Source organism: Solea senegalensis, linkage group LG1 (genome assembly GCF_019176455.1).
Source record: "Solea senegalensis isolate Sse05_10M linkage group LG1, IFAPA_SoseM_1, whole genome shotgun sequence".
Lineage (NCBI taxonomy): Eukaryota > Metazoa > Chordata > Actinopteri > Pleuronectiformes > Soleidae > Solea > Solea senegalensis.
In genome coordinates this window covers 2,400,117-2,422,708 of record NC_058021.1, presented here as the reverse complement: position 1 = coordinate 2,422,708, position 22,592 = coordinate 2,400,117, and the positions used below count along the sequence as shown (strand labels likewise).

General features: G+C 40.2%; 1 protein-coding gene across 1 annotated transcript; it reads left to right on the top strand.

Annotated features, from left to right (window-relative positions):
• Nucleotides 1–1,289: 1,289 nt before the first annotated feature.
• Nucleotides 1,290–22,555, top strand: asph (aspartate beta-hydroxylase; the record flags this gene model as incomplete). The annotated part of the gene is made up of 11 exons (XM_044037909.1): nucleotides 1,290–1,450; nucleotides 10,584–10,751; nucleotides 11,567–11,611; nucleotides 13,010–13,078; nucleotides 17,064–17,105; nucleotides 19,564–19,647; nucleotides 20,819–20,899; nucleotides 21,058–21,125; nucleotides 21,302–21,388; nucleotides 22,176–22,481; nucleotides 22,520–22,555. Coding segments are annotated over exons 1-11 (1,032 nt in total), but the record flags the coding sequence as incomplete, so codon positions are not given.
• Nucleotides 22,556–22,592: the final 37 nt, after the last annotated feature.

Below are 22,592 nucleotides of genomic sequence, written 5' to 3'. Positions count from 1 at the left end.
ACAGAAACATCCATCTTGCAAATGACATTCTATTCATGTGATTAGATCAGCCGCTCACACCCAAAGCATTGATCTACACAATAATGATTAGGCCAACATCAACAGTAAGTGAGAACAAATGAACTCACATCGACCTCCTCCCCCATCCTCAATTTGTCTGTGAGCTGTGAGAAAACCAAATGGTCTCTGCACCGCAGGGTGTGTGTGTGTGTGTGGACAGTCTGGCAAGTTAGAGGTGATGAAATGGGACTTTAAAGTGATAATAGTACAGTTTAAAACACTATATACCTATTTTACAATTGTAAAATAATATGTTAATTTATTAATAATCTCAAACTATGTCAGCACTTACGCACACACAAAACAGTGGACTATCCCTTTAACCGTGGTCTCTCCACTCTTGTTTGTTTTTTAGGAGTAACCTCAGCTTGCTAAATACATGCAGTTTACAAAACTAACATGGTTTTTATAGCAAAACAAACTGTTAGCATAAACATGCTAGTGGGTATTAGCTTGGAGCAGATCATCCTTAGCATTTAAAAAGCTATTGAACAAGTTACGTGTGAATCACTAACACTTCACCATGGGTCGAGATGCTATGGCATAATTATGAGCTACTATCTCAAAGTTATTCGACGCTAAGTCAGAATTGAGATGCTAAGTTATTATTATGAGATGCTAAGTCAGAATTACAAGATACTATCTCAAAGTTATGAGATGCTAAGTCATAATTATGAGATACTATCTCAGAATTATGAGATGCTAAGTCATAATTATGAGATGCTAAGTTATTATTATGAGATGCTAAGTCATAATGAGACACCAATTCAAAATGATGAGAGGCTAAGTCATAATTTACAAGATGCTTGTAGATGCTAAGTCATAATTATAAGATTAAACTTTAACTTCAGTAAAGAATGCTCCATTTGGTGAATGTGTTTATTCTGATACAATCCTCACTACAGTCTCCCAACATTTAAATAAAAAATTCTTAATAAATAACCTTTGATTTGAATACAGTCAAAGGCCACACATCCTTTGAAAGCTGTCGTTACGTAACGCGTGAGTTGCTTTGATAGAGATCAGTATATGGAAACATCGCGATGCTCTGGATCGACCATCTTGCCACGTTCCAGAGGAGCTGCGGGGGCGGAGTCAATGGGAATTGACTATCCACACAGTTGAATAAGCCTGACGCTTCTCGACTCTGATTGGCTCAGACGGTCTCCAACTGGCCCCTTTTTCCAAAGCGAGCCTTTCATTGGCTTATAGAGCCGCCGGTCCTTTAAGGGGGAGTGTTTTGTGTGTTCGTGAGTTTTATGAGGCAAGAGGAAAGATTTTTGATTTCCTTTCACTCACAGAAACTGAAGCATATCTTCTTCTCCTCTTCCCGAAGCTCCAGCAATGGCTCCTAAGAAAAGCACGAATAAAAGCCACGGAAAAGCCAAAGGTGAGTCGCTGCTTCGCTGTTCCCTGCAGTGAGTAAATGCCCCATTTCAGAGTGAACCTAGCTGGTCAGTTAGCTTCACGTAGCTGTGGAAACGGCTGTGGTCGCCATTTATTTAGCCGGTTTATCGACGCTATAAACACCGTAGCGTCACGTAAACACCGTGTTTCTGACCCTTCAGGGGGTGGGTTTAATGTCATGAGTCTGTTGCTTGCGGTGCCGTTACCTTGTCTAGTTTAGCGGTGCATTAACGTGACGCGACACGAACGTGCACTATTTGCACTCGGTTCTCTGCCGCTCACTGAAGCAGCAACATCAGCTGTTCATCCTGGCTCTGGCCTGTTGACCATGGCGGATTACAGTGGGACATAGTTTGACACGGTACATACGTGAACAGGCTCTGGGATCTACCAGAAACCCGGGTTCTGCTCTCCACGCAGTAGCAGTAATAGCAGCGTGTGTGTGTGTGTGTGTGTGTGTTGCACCCCGCCCCCCAATCTAGTCCACTCACTTTAACAAAATGTTCACGTGTCAGTAGGAGAAGGCGCGGGTGGGGTGGTGCTTAGACGTGGACGCCGGGGGTCTCTTGTGTGTCTGACCCGGACCCCACTAACACGAGTTAGGGGGTCATTATGAATCCGGTGTTGTTTTTGTTTTGGTGTTTTAATTATGCATCACACACCCAGAGGGTGTGAACAAACTAAGCGTCTCACGATTATTTTTCGCTCCCCAAAAACCGTCCTGCTAAAGTCACATCGACTGACCTTTTGTAGTCAAACCTCTTTATTATAGCATTTTAAAAACACATGTTCTTGTGCTTTACTGCTCTGAAATAGTCGCGCACGCACGCACGCATGACTGCCTTTGTGTGGCGTGTATGTGGGCAATGTTTAAGAGACGTGTCCTGTAAGTTTTAGAACACAATGTCCTCTACATACGGCTCAATACTGACACACCTCTCAGCAGCAGCAGCAGCCACATGTATGAAAATGCAGTCAAATACAAAATGATTATATAACTTATTTTTTAGTGTTGCAGTCCCACATGAATGAATGAATGAGAAGTGTGCCCCATTTTTGTCCACTCTCTTTGGTGATCATATACTGATTACAATATTGTGTCCATTCAAAGAGCATTAGTATTGTTAGAAAAGTACAAAATGTTCATTTACCCCTTTGTCGGGTCTGCCCCTGCCCCCGCCCAACACAGCCCCTGCAGAAGTAGCTCAACAGTCCATACTTGTGATTGCTATGAAACTTCCAGTGTCGAGTTGATCTGTGAAGGAATATATGTCTTTGGACCAGGGCTGGGTGGAGGGAAATGGAGAGTTAAATACTTTTTTAACTGATGTTACAAATAAACTTATTGTGTTTGTGGATTAGCACAAATGCTAATAATTTACGTTTCAATCCACTAGATGGTGCCAAGTGCTCACTCTCAATAGAGCTTTTGTGTAAATATATCGCAATATTGATTTCACAAAAACTATAATTTTTAATATTGTATTGTGACTTAAATATCGTGATGATGATGATCACCACCCCTGCTTTGGACTAGATGATCAGCTGAGCACAATAAATCTTCATTTAAAAGATCTCATTTTGATGTGACTTCTGCACAAAATGCAGGACTAGTGTTGTAGGACAGTGATGCTACCAGATGCCCCACGTTTGTGTATTATTTTGTCATAAATGTTGACAATCCCCTTGCTTGCATGCTTTCATATTATGATTTTCTGCTCAGGGGAACAGATGTTTGTGTTGTCCATTGTCATACCAAAACATAACGTTTTAGCACCCCCCGCTGGGCAATTTTTGAAATTACTTCAAAGTGTATCTTAGTCCGTGCTTCTGGGCTGTTTATTTTGAATTTAAATGAGTTTTTATGGCTTGAGTTTAATTTATCACCTACAGCTATTCTGTTGAGTTTCAGTGGGTGATCATATTCAGTTGACTTATAATTGTTTTAAGATGCACATGTTGTACAACTTACAGCAATAGTGAACAACCAAGTAAAACCAGCATGGAAGCTGAATTATCTCTTTCACAATCAATTTCACATCAGAAATTGATCCAAATCGGGACTTTGAATCAGGTATTGAATCGATCAAAAAAATTGGTAGAGATACCCAGCCATCTATTATTTTCATTAATGAGTGTGTTACTTGTGTTCTGGATTACTGTTTAATGGTTTGTAAACTGTCAGGAAACAGAAAAAAATTTGCTCAATGCTGCTTCCCAAACCTCAACCTTGTTTTGTCCATATATCAGATATTCAGATATTTATTTCATTCATTCAATTGTTGCAGCCCTATTCCAAACATATTGAGATGTTCCAGTTTTTACATAGTCACGTTAAAATGTTAAACGCTGTTGGTGTTTGAGCTTTGATGTGTGATAACAAAAAAGAAATATAAACATTTTTTTCACAAATGTCTGCCTCTTAATGTCCACCTCTGCACAGAAACCTGTATTCCTAAAATAAGTTTCAGGGCATGTCTTGCAGCCATTTAACCTTTTCTGCAGCTCTTCAGTGTTTATTTGAGTTGGATCATATGATCAAACACTGGTGGTGGCCTATCAAATATTGGTTTTGGCTCCGCAGTGAAGTTTGAAAGGCGACAACGCAGGGAATGGCATGCCAGGAATTTTTATATACATTCAATCTGAAATATCTCACTATATGCTGATCATGTGCTTGGATTGAATCATGGATCTCTGAGTGAGAATATATAAAGAGTTTTATCATTTTTGGAATATATGATTGACAGTTTGAAGTAATTGTATAAATCTGTTATAAACTCTTAATAATAAAGAAATATTTAAAATACATTGATAAAATCAGTTTGTATTGAGTTTTGGTAAATAACCAACTCTTAAAACCAACTTTTACTGTTCAGCAATAACAATACTTCATTTACCTTTTATGTTATGAAGGTTACAGAAAAGAATGGTGGGGTGGGTCAGGTGGAGCTTGGACCAGAGGGCAGACTGGGAGTGGGTGTGATGTATCTGTTGTTGGTTGCATTGTGTCAAAGTGCCTATAGGCATGGGACGACAGAAAGAAAATGCATACGAATGACATAATTTGCGACATTATTGTGACAGTTGTAGAAAATGCTTTATATTATATAGTTTTGCTCTTCTTGTTTTTCACTTTCACTAAATTTAAAGTTAAAATCAACAAATCTTCAAATTAGATCATTATGAATTAGGGATGAGTTGATACGATATTCTGTATCATTCAAAATCTCTGGCTTGGATATTGGACAGATAAATATGTAAAATCCCATAAACTATGCACAGTAAAATGTACATAAAAATCTGCAGCACTATTTTAGCCGAGTCATGTTGTGGGCTATTTATTTTTTCTTTATGGGAGAATTTCTTACACAGTTGAATTATCTCTTTGAAATAGTTTTCAACACATTTGTGCCATTTTAAGCCGTTTCATATTTTAGATGGTCTCAAACGACTGGATGTGACCTGTATCAGTATTGGCAAATATTCGCGTTTTGAGGTATTGGACACGCAAAGGCCATGGCCATTTTGACTCATCGGGTCCAAGAATGATCTTGTGGCTTTACAAAATAAATGTAACTTGAGTGCCTTTTTATTAGGATAAAATAGTTTTTTGTCTCATCTAGTGCACAAAATGAACCCCCATGTGTATTACCTGTTTTTTAACTTGATGTGTTTTGTTTTATCCCTACATCATGTGTCCCTTCAGTCCGTCAGGTGTCCCCTCCCTCCCCCACATGCTGGGAGTCAGTGAAAGTTATGGAGAGAGGGTAACTCATCTCTGTGTGTTGTGTTATGCTGCTTTGCATTTGCAGTGTGTTCTTTTCGCAAACAAAACCCTACAGACAAAAATCTCACCATAACCTGTCTTGCATGACAGTGTGGTGCTGTGTATTTTGTTGTTTTTGCCCTTTGTTGCAACGTGTCGTGTGTGTGTGTGTGTGTTGCATGATTTTAGTATCCTGTGTGTGATGATAGGAATTTTTTCAGCTTATACATTGACTGAGTTTGCAGTAATGTGATAACTGCTGCAAAGTTGGGAAAATGAGGAAGCATTTTTCATCCATGAATTTATTACTCTAAGTATTTGTTTTGTTTTCATGCCTTTTTATTTTTATCATAAATCGGCTATTGGACAAACTTATTTCTCATGATCGGCATTGGTTGACCTTATGTGTCCGAGTGACAATTCGATTATTATCCCAGTATAATATTTCTCAATAGCCAAAGTTTAAAATGACTAATAATGTGGTTATGCATTTTGCAGACACACTGGGATTTTTATGCATGTTTGGTGGTGATCTGAAATCTATGATGCCTGTGTAGACTGCGCTTGTAGATCTCTGGAAGATGTTTCACCTCACTTCAATTCTTTACAACTGAAGAAGCTTCTTGGGTGAGAGGTTGAACATCTTCAAGACATCTTCTAGTCCAGCTGCTACTGATTCAATGACTTTGGGAAACTGCTTACAGATAAATGTGGCCCAAAACACGACCATCTTAGCAGTGATGGGCCCTTCTGTTTAAACCAACGGACTCTCACTCTGTAGTGAAAGGCTATACATCTGTTATTATAAACCAGCTGTTTTATAGACTATTGGTATCGTATTTAGAATGACTCTCTGCTATTAATATTATTTAGTAATGAAGTTCTAAATGTGACGCCAACAGTGCCTGGAGCCAGCAACTACATGTTTTGAGCCAAGAGGCTGCACGACAGAATGCTGCACTTGTTGGCAGCAACAGAGACATTAGCTTTGTTAAACATCATCTTTGCTGTCAAACACACTGTGCTGCCTCATGTATATTAAGTGTTGTAGGGGTTTCATGAGTTTGATGAGTTAGATTTTAAGTAAAACCATACCATGATGGAAACGCAGCATTGTTTTTTGCGAAGTTTAGCATTAACCTAACATAGGTTAATTGGTGTCAACTGGTTCTTGATGCCTAGCTCTATTTAGATCTGGCATTAACATCCGTGCTGGTTCATCTGATCTCATGCTGACAGGTCTGAATGCACCCAATCTGGTCTGAACGTGGCCTAATTTGAAGCACATTTCCTGGTGCTACAAAAGTCAGAAAGTGCTGCACTGTAGAAGAGGATGTCATTGGCTTCTAGGCCTGTAAGCCACGTGATGAATTTAGCTGAACTGTTCTTTGGGAGGCTCTGTTGGTTTTCACTTCTCCAAGCAGCTGTTTTGTAAAGTTTGGATTAGCCTGAGGGTCACAGTTTGGCATTCAAAGAACAGAGTCAAAGGTGTGTGAAACAAGAATGTCTTCAAGAAAGTATTTAAACCTGCATATGATGATGATGATGATGATGATGATGTGGGTGTACACGAACAAGCACGCGCACATGTTTTAAAACCTGAGGGAGGAGTAGGATTGAAGGCGGTGCACCACATGTCTTACATAAGCCTAAAGAGCAGCTTTGTGTTCTGACTGTCGCAGAGAAGAAACTGAGCAGAGACATTTTGACATTTGATTAGAAGGAAACGAGTGAGACCTGCTTATTCCCTCTGTGTAAATCATTTGAGAATGGACTATTCAGGAGATCCAGAGGGTATGTTGGTGCATGTTTTCTATGTGTCTGACAAATATGTGTACCTGAGATGTTGGATGTTGGCCTGTGTATGATTAGACTTCAGGATTGAAGGTTTGCTTGGCTGTTCAGAGCACATACATGATTGTTGGTTCTGTAGTGTGGAATAGGCAGAGTCAGTGTTGATGTGTCAATATCTCAGAGGTTTTACCGAATATCGGTTCAGTCCTTATAACTATAGTTAAAAATATACGTCCTTGTTGTGCATTAGATCATCTGAAGTAAATACTGTGTAGAAGGCGCTGCTCATAGAAGATGGTAACCATCCTCCCTGAGTGAACACTAAAGCTACAGCATCATTGTCACATTAACTTTTGTTTCAGTGCTATTCAGTTCATCTGTAAAGTGTTGTTCCCCCAGCAGTCGCACCATAGCTGCAGCCGAACTGTCCTGTCTTTGAATTACAGCCGTACTGGTGCTTTGCCTCAGTGCAGCTTTGAGGACAGTTCATCTCACCTCACATTCTTTCCCCCTTGCCCTTGCACTGGTCCTTCAGCCAATTAATTTGGTGGATGCATGTCCTCTGCTGGTATAAAACTTAATTGCAATTGCATGTTAGGACATTACATTAGTCGATTAGATTTGTCGGACAGCCGCAGCACACGCCTAATACTTTTTAGGAGGGGACTGTTAAGTTGGTTCATCTAACTAACTCCCCTATTCATCAATCAAAATGCTTCTAATTCCATTTACAATGCACTTGAATGTGCAAACCTGAATTTCTTGCTTTTATTGAATGTCACCATACAAACTACCTGCACTGGATCAGCCCTGTGGTTTTGTTAGCAGCTACAATAACACCGCTTTGTGTGTGATCATACATCTCCATAAGTCATCATGAGAAAAGGTTTGTGGTGATGTATAATCAAGTCTTTTAGGTAGGACCACACAATTTCACAATGCTTTTCAGTAGGGGTTTAAGGAAATGTAGATACACTAATATATTCAACTGCATGATATTGCATATCTATAGAAATTTATCATCAACACCTAACATAGGATTTATATTCTAAAAGTCTTGGGACAAGTTATGTTGTTCAAACTTTAATTGTGACTGAAAAGGAAGTAGAATCCACCAGGAAGGCTTTCTGATAAACTTGGCTACCAGTGGTCAGGAATTACTGAGAAAACAAGCTGAATAGTTTAGAACCTTTTTTTTTTTTTTTAGAAACTTGTCACTACATCACTTTTTTTATTTACCTCAAAAGTTACCTTGGTTTTGATTGAATTATTAACTTTATTCTTTTGGTGTGTGTGCGTGGACAGGGGTTCGGGTTGGGGGGCCTGGTTTGTTTTGGACACAAGCAACTGTATTGGTGCACCTGGTCTAATCTAACCATGTCTTTCCTGATCTAACCATGTCATGTTTTTGTCAAGAATTTTAACTTCCAGTTTTGATGCTAACACTTTAAATCTTGAAAGAGGCATATAATCTATACATAATTCAGTTCAACCTGGTGCTCAACCGTATTCTTGTGACCTCTGTTGGCGTCACGGTGGCAGTTCTGCAAACCATGACGGTAATACTCGCGAGCAGGCAGTGTTAATGGGCACCGTCCACTGAGCCTCGGTGATGTTGATGTCTGTGTTGTTCTCCCTCTGTCAGTGTCGGGGCCAGCTGGTCTCACATTACTATAAATAGCAGTGTTTGACCCCCACAGCCATATCAGGCACATAGAAAAAAAAGTGCAAGGATGACTGACAGAAGAACAGGAGAAGGAAACACAGTTATCAGAGAAAGAGGGGAGGGACAGACTGAGACAGTGCAGAGGTGAGACTGTAAGACAGAGACACTCTGTCCCTTCTGCTGGGACTGCATGCTGCCCCATCATTTGTTCAATAAGGCGAAAATGGGTGATCCAGCGACCTTGGCACAGTCTGTCGTCCCTCCTGTTGTCACGGCGATCCCCACGGTCATCGCTGGGGAAATGCAAGGTGAGAAAGTTGTGTTCAAGGTCTGCTGAGAAGGACAAACCAGAGGTTGGAGGTCACTGTGGGAATGGTTGTTTGGCTTTGCTGAGTCGATGTCTCACTGGGTTTCGGGACAGTTTCAGCTTCAGTTTGTCCTCTGGGGCCATTACATAAGCTTGTTTTGTGTCTTGTTGGTGGAGTGGTTGATCATAATCACGTCCTAAATCATCACTACGAAACGCCTTCTTTAAATAATGGTTATTTTGAGATTCGTAGAACTTTGAAACATGCACATTTTTGATTTGTTCTTAAAAATCCCAAAAACAGATTAGCCAAAAATATTGCATTTAAAGGGTTTACACTTGGCAAGTGGAAAAGTAAGACGTAACTGCAAATAAGACTAGAATCAGGGACATTTGTAAGGAAATCTGGTTACTTTTTGCTCCAAGTGCTTTATCTTGCAAGGCATGTTCACTTACGGATTCGCCCTGATCAATGGCTACAGGATTTATGTCAAACTAGACCAAAGCAGTATGAGAAATGAGGCTGATATTAGTACGATCAACATTAAAAAAAAAATTGGATAAGTCTTTTTGAGGGAAAAGTCTGTGAATCTGCTGTGTGTTGATATCAACCCATGGATGTATTATGTTCAGGTGAATAGTTGTTAAAACTGTAAAGTTGAATTTTATACTGTATGTTTATCATGTGCATGTTAGCACTTAAAACTATGCTTTGTGCGTGTGTGTGTGTGTGTGTCTAAGATCTGACCTAGTACCATGTAGCGGACTTGAACACCTGTTCATTCTTCCTGACACTATTTTTTCCCACCATATATTGTAGGACGCCATCAGCACTCTCCGAAATAGCTCCTCGTATGTGGTTTATTTTTTTTATTTTTTCCTTGCCTCTGAGCCACCAAACTACATCTGGTTCCTCACAGATTTAAACAATTTACAAATCATGATGACAATCGCGTGTAACACATGGATTTAGATGACTTTTCCCTCAGACTTACTGAAAAACCATAACAAAAAATAATACCCGGGATGCATGATATTGAACTTTTTGCCGATGCTTTTTACCCTGCGACCAACTGCAGAGGTAATTTTGTCCCCTCTGTAAAATATTTTGCATACTTATGCTGAAGCAGATGTAGATATACATTTTCTTTCTTCTAATTATAGCTGGAGAGGGTGCAAGTAAGGCAGTAGCAGCCTATTCAGCCTACCATTTTAGTAATTAGTCGTATCAGGGGATCTTGGCGTGTTTGCCCATATTTTAAAGCCAATATCAGCTGATACCGATAGCAGAACTGAAGATTCCCCAATTTCTTGTTAATTTGCATCGTCCATACTACCTGCACCCACTAAGATCTGTCTTTGTGTCATTGTTGAGCCAAGCACTGACAATATTGACGTAAATGTAACTTGCATTACATCCCCACACACTGGATGTATGTAGTATCTTTGAGTCTTGATTCACCTCCTGTTTGTTGGTGTTGTTGATGCAGCATGACTTTTCCAGAAGTACAAAAGGGATTTCCTTACACACCAAATCCACACATGAAACCTGACGCCATGTATTGATGTCGTGTTTGCAGATGGCGTTAAACCCCCGTCAGCTAATAGGAATGGGAAGAAGGCAAGTTCCAGCAGCAGCAGCAGCAGCAGCAGCTTCTTCAACTGGTTTATCGTCCTGGCCCTGCTGGGAGTCTGGACATCTGTGGCCGTAGTCTACTTCGACCTGGTCGACTATCAGGGAGTCATTGGTAAGTTTGCTAGCTCTTGTATTTTCCACCTCATGTCACTTGCTTTGAAATGTGTGATCTTGTGTCCATCATGCTTGTACATTCATTAATTAAGTTTTCTTTTTAAAGGCACAGTGTGTAAGATTTAGAAATGACTGTAGTGAAGCTGCAACTGAATATCTCTTACCTCGCTTTCCTTCTCTTTGATGTAAATATTTAGGGCTCAGTCTGTGCTAATGAATTAAAAGGAAGTACAGTTGCAAAATAAAAATACCAGTAATTCATCTAAACCTTACACACTGGACGCACCTGTCCCATAAGTACTTCAACCTAGAATAATAATCAATCTAACCCTGATATTTACCTTAATTGGAACGCTAGTGTGTCCATTACAAACAGGTCTACGTCAGTTCTCTGCTCTTTTTATTTCACTTATTGAACTCCATCTTGAGGGAAAGGGAGAAAACAGGTTTGAGACACCACTGTGAATTCAGTCTAATCATGTTCTTGGAACAGTTAATTAAATGTAATTTAACAGTGTTTGGCTCCTCATTATGACATCAGACCTGTGATGTCGTAAGCTTTATAGCTTTTACACCATCACCTTTGTCACATGTAAATTTACTAGATTTATTACATACATAAATTACAGTACATTTGGGGAACAGAATGGTGTTTTGTTGGACTCCCTGTTGCATATGCCTGTTATATTAAACATGTGTTTACCACTATTCTGCATCGCTATGATAATCAATGTGGAATGTTCTTGTCTGTGCGGTGTCTGCTATTGATGTGTGATGACCTATCTGTTTTTTTTTTTTGTCTTTTGCATGCAGACAAAGCTAAGGGCATTCAAATTAATCTGTCTGAGGCCTTGCAAGGTAAAAAACAAATGTATATCACATGGCATTTTTCTCTTGATCATCTTTCCTCCTAAAATATTTTCTTCACTATTCTCACCAAGTCTAACTGTCGATAGAGTCCATTCTCATCTTCTTCATCATCCCTCTTCAGCTGCTAAGGAACTTGTGTCAACAATTGTCTCTGGGACAACAATCACCAAATATTTATTGGTTTTTATCACTAAAGGAATATTAGAATAGTAGGTCTTACTGTATTGGTATATTAGGGGGTTAATTGTTATTTGGTTGTTCTTAATGTTTTTCTATATATGCTTAAAGCTTAAATAGAGGCACCAAAACACTTTGGTGTAAGCCCCTTTAGACCCCTTGTGGCATCAGGCCCATGAGAATCTGTCACTAGGACTAAAAATGTTTTTGTGGGGAACACTGCTGTTGGATGCACACATTTGTTTCTTATCTTGGTTTCCTCTTAACAAATACATTTTGTATTTCAGTTGACGGTAAGTCAACATTATGTCATGTTTGGATTAATGGTCCAGTCACATTTAGCAGGGTTCAGTGGGAGAAATTAAAGGCTGCCATCCTGCACCGTCACGTTCATACAGCAGCCCAAATTGACAAAACAGCTAGAGCACATGTTTTGCATTATGTAAAGGCCACTGTCGATCTCCGATGGGTGAACAAAGGGATGTCTGTTACACACTGGACCTTCCAATAAAAGATGGGTGTAAATAAATCTAATAATTTAATTATGGATCAATAACTACACTGTCATATCATCATTGGGTACCTAGAGATTTGCATCCCTATCATTTACTTTTATCCATCTCATCATCCTGCTTACCACGTTCTCCCACATTTTTGAAGAAATTCACCAAGCTGTTAGCTGAATAAAATCAGCAGCGAGCTTGGTGCATTTTTGGTTCACATTTTTTTTCCAAGTTCATGCTAATGTAACTATAGTGTATGTTTTGAATGAACTTGGTGTTGTGGTTAGATTTCCTTTTCAGTTTCACATCTGATACTTGAAACCTTCATATGAGCTTAAATGCAAGTGTTGGCTGCAATAGGTTAGGGGTAGGTGAACAGGAGGGATGATCGCCATGAGCTAACATTTGTAATGTGGACATTTGAAGACAGACTTGAGAGAATGTGAGGCTCATCACTGCATGTGTGTGTGTGTTCATGTTCTTCCTCTTTAGGCTTCTCCCTTTAGGGGTTGCCACAGTCTGCCTCCATCTTGTCCTCTCCATTGTGCCATCTTGTGTTAAACCAACTGTCTTCATGCCCTCCATCACAACATCCATGAACCTCCACGTTGTGTGTCCATGTTGAATCATGGGTGTAAATGTGCTGTTCCACTGCCAAAGATTCTGCGAAACAAACCGTTGCACTGTGTGTTTGTCTCTGCTGCAGGTAAACTTGTGGCCTACGACACAGACGGCGATGGTGATTTTGACGTCGAGGACGCTAAAATTCTGCTAGGCAAGTTGATTCCTCTCTAATTCAATTAATGTCACAGTGTCCTGCAGAAAATAATCAATAAAAATGACAGGAGGAGACATTATTTCCCACCCTCACTGTACAGATTACATTTATTTTTGCAGAACACTGATAATGTGTGTTTTAACTTTGCTGAATTCATTAAAAGGCATTTGGGTTTCTTTTGCATGACTGACAATCATATTAATCATATCATACTTAAGTTATTTTAAAATCCATAAACCTAAATTATGAAACTTCACAATGAGTATTGTGGGTGCTCTACATCAGAGCGGTAACTTGCAGGTTAAAGACTAAATTATTGTGGTTCAATTGGATTAATTAACATTTCACACAATGAGCAAGCACTTGTCAATGGAGAGACAAAAAGTAAAATAAATGTCGGACAGGACCAGACTCAAAGATGTGCAGCCGTCTGCCTCAGGTTGGGGTGAAAGGAAAGACAATGAGTGATGGGAGCAGTTTGAGTAGTAGAATATAACAACGTTACACAACAATACAAAGCAGTAGCATGCACTATAAAAATTAAACAGTTAAAGCCTTCCTGCTGTATCTGGATCTGCAGCCCTGGAGTCACAGGTATCTGCAGAGCAAAGACAGAGAGGTTATTAATAGTAATGGCAGGGAAGCGACAGAGGTAATTCATGTTAATGTTCCCAGTACCACTGCAGCTTGAGCCGTGGTAAGAAGTTTCAGCTCCCTGTCATTTTTAGTGCTTGGTTTTCTTCATGTTGAACCTGCTGTGTGTTGCATGGTGTCATCCAAAACCAGCTTTTTTTTTTTTTTTTTTCTTGTATTGTTTACATGAAACTTCCAGACACACATCCAACATTTGAGACCACAGCTGACAGGTCTACTGGCAGCAGCAGTTACAATCCGCCCTTTCATTAAGAAAACAGATTTTAGCGACTAAACAAGCCACCAATAAGATCCACACTAGCTTTGTTTTCACACAGCACAGTTCTGTGCACTGAAGCTCCTGTTTTTTTTTCTGTTCATCGCTTGTAGAGGTTTATTCAACACAAAAGGTTTGAGCTGAGCTCAACACAGTCGGTGCAGAGAGCTCAGGTCAGAATGAATGACTTGCATTATAGTTCGGGGTCATCATTGTTCATTCATTAGACAAACTCCTGCTGGCTTGCATAGAGACTTGGTTAGATCCCTTGCTGCCTAACCTACACTTTAACTTCTCTTACCTTCTCCTCTTGTTTCCTTTCCTCCCTCCCTCTTTTCCTCTGCTCTTAATTATGTTTCATTTTTCCATCTGATTTCACCGTTCTTTACATTTACATTCTTTAAGTTTTTCCCCACACCATTTGTGTTCGTCATTACCCCCACATTGTGCTCCCGATCATCCCCCATCCTTGTGCCCCCACTCCCCCCACCACCTGCTCTTGTTTGCGTAGGCTTGACCGCTGAGGGAGACGGTCAGGGTGACGCTGAAGTTCTGGACTGGTTAGAAGAAGTGGAGGAGGGCGGCTCTGATTGGTTAAACGGTTTCGTCACTTTCCTGTATGGTCTGATAAATCCCCTGGAGGTGACTGAAGAGGAGGAGCTCACCGCCTCAGGAGAAGCTGTGGATGAACAGGAGGAGGATGAGGATGATGAGGAGGATGAGAGCGGAGCTCGAAGAAGAAGAGCAAGAAATGATGGAAATCAGGGACAGAAGATTGTCATAGTCGGCCTCCACAATCAATAACCTTGGGCTATGACAGGGAAAGGCCATGACATCAACAGTCAAAGCTACGCCTTTGCGAGAACTGTTCGACTCCCCTTACCATTTCAGGTTTTGACAACTTAAACGAGCACCAGTGTCTTTGGATCTGAATACTTCCATTCTGGCCTCGTGCTCTCAGCCCCACCTAACCCAGGTTTCACCCTCTGTCATCCCTAATAATTGTCAGGCTTGAAAAACAAGATTCAGTCTTGTATTAACAGTGTTGAAAAGCAGAAAACCTGTTGAAGGAGTTTTTTTCCTATGATGTCAGTTCCTCTGCGTTGATGTGATACTCAGGTACACTTTTATAAGCCCTCTCTTAAACCTTTTTTAAGATTCATCATTTTCTGCACAACATGTTTGTAGGAAAAGATGATTTGCACTTGCAGCAGCTCTGCTGACCCTTTCTGACCTTTGATCTTTTCCTGTTGCTGCATGCTACACAAACTGATATTCAGGACTGTAGGATTATGAGCATTGATTTTTACTTTTATAACATTTAAGGCTCTTGGTTTTTTATTGGACTATATTTCTACCTGATACATGCAATACGTATCTGGATAAAGAAATGCTTGTTGAGGCAAATTGTTCCCAAAATCCATTGCAATTGGACCCGTTTGGGGACAGGTGGACCTGCTTACATTGTGATTGGATCCAGAGGATCTCTGTACATCTGTCCAATAAAGTCACACTCTGAAGAAAAATAAATCAGGCCACCCTCCTGCTGCTTAAACTTCATGTCGAAACTCTAAAGAGTACTTTGCACATTTCATGTTAATAAACTAATTGACTTAATTAGCTTTAATTGGCACGATAATTTTGACGGATCGCCTTTTTTTTAATTTAATGACCAAACATTAGGTTGAGTTTGTGCTTGGAATAGAGCCTCTTTATTGATTTGGTTCCATTTTTCTGCTCAGCAGCTGAATTTATCACATCTTTTGATAACTTTCCTTTCAACACCACAAATAACATAAACACATGTCCATTGTAGTTTACAGTCACATTTTTGTTCATGCCAAGGTTAAGGTCAACTATAATTGTGGACATTCATAATTGTTGTGCACTTCAGGAGAAGGGTGTGATAAATGAGCCGCAGTTGCCTCAGATAAGTGGTGCTGGAAGGTTTGATTCATCGAGCTTGACTCGACTAACTGCTGCCACTTAACAAAAACTCAAACAACAAAAACCAGGTGTGTGTCTGTGTGTCAGCAGTTTGTATGAACATTAAGTGCTGTTGTGTGGATGCTGACTGATTTGAAACAGGCTCACCCTGCTCTGGGCTGGAATAACTCTACCACATGGCATGAATGAAGCACAAAACTGACTTGAGATTCAGGAAATGCAGAGGAGAGGAAAAAAAAGCTTCTTTAACTTTAATAAATGGCACACCTGGTTTGTTACGATCATAGTTCAGGTTTTGTGACATAGACTACACTGACTGCTCTGTGCAAGCCACAAACCAGCTTGAGGCATAAAGAAAGACATTAAGTTTGTTTTTTGACTGGAAAAGTAAGTTTGAACTCACTATTTTATGACTTGGGTGTTAGAAATCCTTAGCTGAAAATTGACCTTAGTGACACAAACTTTACTCCTATGTTGATTAGTACCTCATGCAACCACACTTGCAAAAGCCTGTACTATTCCTTTACAAAATTGTTCAGTTTCTGGCAGTAACTGGACTGAAGTCTGACACAGCTCCCAGATCAGACTTCTGTGTGACATAAACCAACACAGTTTATATCTCCTTTAGGAAAATATGGTCCCTCATACATGGATCTTTTTTATGTAGCTGTTACTGTAGCAAAATTATTCCCCCCGATTATACTGAGAATTGATGTATGTATACACACTCTCTCAAAGATTTGTTTCCCATGGGTGTTGCTCTGCACATATTCATTTCTTACTCATCACACAGGTTTGAAGCCGGCTCCTTTTTTTGTGCACGTTGACTCCGTGTCATGTTTTCTTGGTTTATTTGGCTCTTGCTCATGTGAAGTATAGGTACGTTTCTTGGGACAGCAATGTTGTGTGACTACTTCAGCTGTGCGTTGTATGTTTAGGGCAGGGTATTGCTGCAGATTTCCAAAATCGATAGGATTCTGATTCAGAAAAGTTCAATTTGATATTGATTTTATTTAAAGCTATTTGATTTTCCATGCCAATTTTGCTTGGTTACAAAATTTGCCCAGAACTAATGGTGCAAACTGTGTCCAGTGTGGTAACTTGTCTCCTATTGTGTAATGACAGATGAAAAACCCAGTGAGTCTGCTAGAAGAGGAGCTAAGAAAGGTATCATCAGACAGCAACATGCATGAAGCTGTGCTGTGTTGCAGTGTGAGCTTATGTTGTTGATGTTTTACTTACTTATCCTTTTTTTGGTGCATTTCTTGATCTGACAGACAAAACATTTGTCCGAATTATTTGCCTGTGGTAACTACATACATTATTAATCCCACTTGAATATTTATAAGATTAGTCTTGGATACCAGCATCATTTAAAAGGTCTACACATTGTGCAGAAAACAAAGACTATGGCATGGTCTTGCTGTGGTATATATCCCTCATTCGTTGACATGAGAGTGCCTGGTGTGTGGAGATGCCACTAACACTTGAGCCTGATCTTCATCATATAACAGCTCATTTGCTGAGATGTGAAACCCCAAATATTGTCAATGATCATCCATCTCAGAAACCTCTCCAACAAAGGACGTGGGCTGGAAGCTTCGCGAAGCTCTGAAGCAGCAGCTGGCCATCATCCATGAACGCGTGGAAGCCAAGAAGCTTGCCAAGCTGGCTCTGGCTGAAGTCAGGCAGCTCCTGGCCAAAGAGGAGGAGGAGGAGAAAATGGACCTGGGGAGGAAGGAAATAACCGCCAAAGTGAAGGAAAGGGTGGCTGCCAGGCTGAAGGAGGAAGAGGAGAAGATGGAGAAAGACGAGATGGAGAAAGCGCTGCAGAAACTAAAGGAGGAAAAGGCAAAACATCTGAAGGAGGAGATGAGGGAAGATGAGGCCACGGGCAAACAGGAAGGAGAGAAGCCAGAGAAAAGGGCTGAGGGAAAGCAAGCACAGGAGGAGGAGAAGGGTAGAGGAAAGGAGCCTGTCAAAGAAAAAAAGAAGAGAAGAAAGTCTGAGCAAGGAGGCAAGAAGTGACATGAAAGGGATGACAGGAAGTGTGAGTCATGGCGACATGTCAACATCAGTTAAGAATCAAACATTTGCTCACATTCTTATTAAACTTAAATTCCCAAATGAAGGTCAGGGGTTACCATCATATGTCTCCACCGTGTTCTTTCTCAACCGTTATTTAAAAAAAATAATATAACAATATATGCAGTTGAGGTTAATGCAGCAAATTAAAAAAAAGAGTTGATCAACAAGTTCATGTTGATTTTTGTACCATCCCACTGCTGTTGTGAGTAGGAGATATATTAAGTGGTTTCTATTACTATTAGCTAGTTGCTGTTAGGCATGGCTTTGAAAAAAGGTGTGGCTCAATGGCACTTGTGTGTCTGGCTTGTAGTATCTACAGCTATTGTTTAGATGTCGGCTTTTAAATCTTACAAAACACTGCTAATAATAGATGCCGACACGTTTACCGCCTAGCTATAAACAGCCGTTTCGTCACTTGAGTCCTTGTCCCATGACGTTGGTGGTGGACCTGTGTCTTGTGTTAAGTCAGTCATGTATGTGATATTTAGGATTTTATGGCTCTTATTTTGGCCAGCAATACATATCGTTACTGCTACGGAGTATCATATCGGCTTAACCCAGAAACAAAGAAGGCTTATTTGTTTACTTTGTGGTTGGCGACAGAATGGAAGAATGTAAATAACAAGGTCATGCTTGTATGTAAACAACATGCCACACTTTGCCAGGACAATGGTACGAAGTGTGTGATCTTGGACTGAGTCGATTTTGCATGGAGCTGCTTCTTTTTTTTCTCAGTGAGTGAGTGGGAGTGTTAATGATGTCTCCATTATTCCTTCTGCACTATGTACCCTCACCTCAACCCCCCCACCTCTGCTAAACCAAACTGGATTAGTCCTGTTGACGAGAACATGGACATGTGTCTGCTCTTTTTTTCTGTTGAGGATGAGGAAAGATTTGTGGACTTGTTGGCCCAAATCTGATTTTTTTTTTGACTCGTATGTGTGATATAATTTGATATTTCTTCAATTCTGATGTTGGCCATTTTCATATTCTCTCTAAATCAGAATTGAAAAGGATCAGATTCTGGCCACTTGAGCCTGTAGACGGAACATGTTTGTGATAGTGTTCTTTGATAGATTTGTCTCGACAGAAATTATGGGGTTCTATAAAAGTTTTTGTCTATTCTCAATAAAGTTTGTTGATCCATTTTTTTGTCTTATCTTGTTTTTCTTCAAATGAATAAAAGCTCATCCTCTAACTGGCGTCAGAATGTGTTGGGAAACAAATAGCTTAACGTCCAGCTTAGACCCTTATTTAGGGAAAGATCAAAATCTTTCATGGTGATTAAAAAAAATCTTTTGAAATGTGACATACATTTGTTTGTCAGCTGAAGATGAACCACAACAAACCACACATGTGTCAATGACCTGTAACTCAAGTGTGCAAAAGAAAACCAGTGCCTCTTTCAGAAGAAAGTAAATCATTTTACAGATTGTTTAATGTGAAAAGTGAAACCTTGATCGTGAGATTTCACATGCAGTACGTACATATGTGTTTATACCACTGTTGTTGCCAACATGTGCATCGTCTCGTGTAGGACTGAAAGAGAGAGCCGCTGACGTCATCACCCGTAGTGAAGAAGCTGCCGCCCCAGTGGAGACTCCTGAACCCACACCAGAGGGTAACACACCTCTTTTTACAGTTATTTGAACCTTTAATTTACAAAAAATTTAAATTAAAGAAACGTTTTTTCCATTTTTGCATTAGTTCAATCTTTCATTACTGTTTTTTATGATTTCACAGTATATATAAACTGTATAGTTTATTTAGCTGTTTTTATAATTTGTGTGTCATTAGACACTTGTCATTTTGTCTAGAATTCAGTTAAATTACAGATACTGACCTTGAATTCTGACGTTTCAGAATAGATGTCTGAAACTGGAACTATAGTCTTATAAAAGTCGCAGATATTTTTAAATGCATAAAAATTGCACTTTGCATTGCAGTGGCTTCAATACTATTAGAAACACTAGAAAATCTCCCACAAAAGGACTCAACAGCTGCTTCTTTGAACTAGAATGAGCTGGATTAAGATACAGCTGAAGTCTCGACGGGCCCAGAGGCCTGAAAATAACAGGTTATTTGAGACTGTTGCACAGAATGTGAAGACGCACCTTTGTATACTCTGTGCAAGCAATAAAGTACAGGTTTAAGGGTTATTTTAAACATCATTCCATGAGTTATTATGCTGTAGCTACCTTCTCCCACATATAAGACCTGAGCACCTTGCAGGTTCTTCTGCCATGTACCTGCGCTGTGCCCTCTTACTTTTCTCTGTGCGCTCCCTCTTACCAAGTTGCTGATTTTGCACTACATGCAGTCTTCCTTTATAACAATCATTTTCATGTAAAAATATATAATTGATGACTGTAAACAATATTCCTGTTTGCTAGAAAATGCATATTGAGTCCAAAAAATTCCAGACACATGATGATTTCACATAAACTCTGCCGCCCCAGTGCTAAATCTGTACCTTTTAAGGTAAATAGAAGAAGAAACAATAATTTCCCCTTTAAGAAGCCCTAGAATGCCCCCTATAAAACCTAAAGTCTTGCAAAGCTACACACCGAACCATCTCCCCCACTTGGTTGCTCTGCTCCCATACCGTCACTGTTGAGCTCGTACAGTTTATCTTCTAGAAAAACTCCTGATAAACAGTATTAATGGTAATGCTTGTAGCAGTGTACATAAACAAGTGCCATAAGCATTTTCTGAATGTTGGCATCAACTTGAGATATATATTTATATATATATATTTAAAGTTGGGCGTATTTCTGTGCCTTTGACCTCAGATATTGTGGAGCCTGACCCTGAGCCTCTGGATGATGTGATTGAAGCTGCTGTGGCAGAGGAATTTACTGCTCCAGCACCAGGTACAGTACAAACACTTCTACTGTAGTTAACACACAGGAATATGAACTTATTTAACCAAACAAAGCAGCAGCTCTTGGAAACATCCTGGTAAATCATGCTGTAACACTGCCTGCGGCCCCAGTGCATGTTAAGGAACAATCTGTATTTCTGTTTCCAGAGCCTGAAGTGGCTGAACCTGTAGAAGAAGAACTTGAACCTGAACCTGAACCTGAACCTGAACCTGAGGTTTGTGCAGACCTGGTTAATCATTAGAGAGCCATCACATACACATGGTTTACTGTTCTTTTAGTCTGAGGTATCTTACTGAACATTGAAATGGTCCTTAATCCTTAAAGATGTTATATGTAAAACTATATAATATTCAACCGTTGATGGCACCTGGATGTTTTATTCCTCTTCAGGTGTTTGAGGAGGATCCAGAGGTGCTGGAGGAGGAGCCTCCTGTTGTAGAAGAGGATGTCCCAGAGGAGGAGGCTCCAGAGGAGGAGGTATGAATGATTTTTTTGTCACTATTGCATCATAATTGCAAAGAGGGTTAATACTCAATGCTATGCTAGCAGACAGAATGTTTTTATGATGGTATGCAGTTATGCTGTTGTCAGTCATCAGCTAGTCAGGTCACCAGTGGTTACCCTTGAAACATGTTTAGTTTTTACATATATAACGTGAGGAAATGTCCAGAGAACAAGGTTCAGACGTTGACCTGGGTTTGTTATTTACACATGAAGAACAAAGACACATTCTCAACAACATTAGATTGTCTGGATCATCCAGGTGAGGGGTGGAGCTTGGCTTGAGTGAGCAGCAGACAGAACTTGTCCAGACCTTTTCCTGCTGTGTTCTCACACAGACTCACTCACTGGCAGAAGTTCTGGAAAATTACCCAAGAAACATTTGCATTCTCACATACTGCTCCTCCTAACAATCTCCTGAGAATGTGTGGACTTAAGTGCAGGTTTTACAGCAGCTTTATTTTTGAACTGCTCCACCCATAACAAAGGACAGTATTGGCAGCAGCAGTTCACAATCTCCTTAGTGGCTCAAATGAAACTCGGGCACCTCCTTATGGCACTGTTTACCTGTAAATCTGCTGTTGTCTCACTGGCTCTTGACATTAAATTAAATTGGATACAAATCTGACACATATGTATTTTCCTAATGTTAGTTTTTGATGCCAGCTTGATGTTTTCCCTGATGTTGTCCAGTATAACTACTGTACTATAACTGTACACAAAAGTTTTCATCATCCGTCGCTGACTTTATTGCAATACTCAGGCTGCTCCAGTTGAGGAGGAGGCAGCAACTCAAGAGGAGGTGCCTGTTGAGGAGGAAGAACCCGCAGTCGAGGAGGAGGCTGCTCCTTCAGAGGAAGCTATGGAGGTAGAAGCTGTTCCTACAGAGGAAGCCGTTGAGGAGGCTGCTCCTGAAGAAGAAGCTGCAGAAGAGGCTGAAGAAGCTGCTCCTGAAGAAGCTGTGGAGGTGGAGGCTGCTCCTGAAGAAGAAGCTGTGGAGGTGGAGGCTGCTCCTGAAGAAGAAGCTGTGGAGGTGGAGGCTGCTCCTGAAGAAGAAGCTGTGGAGGAGGTCCTGAAGAAGAAAGGAGGAAGGAAGAAGAAGAGGAGGAGGAAACCGCCCCTGAAGAAGAAGCTGTGGAGGAGGAGGAGAAAGAAAAAGCTGTGGAGGAGGAAATTGAAG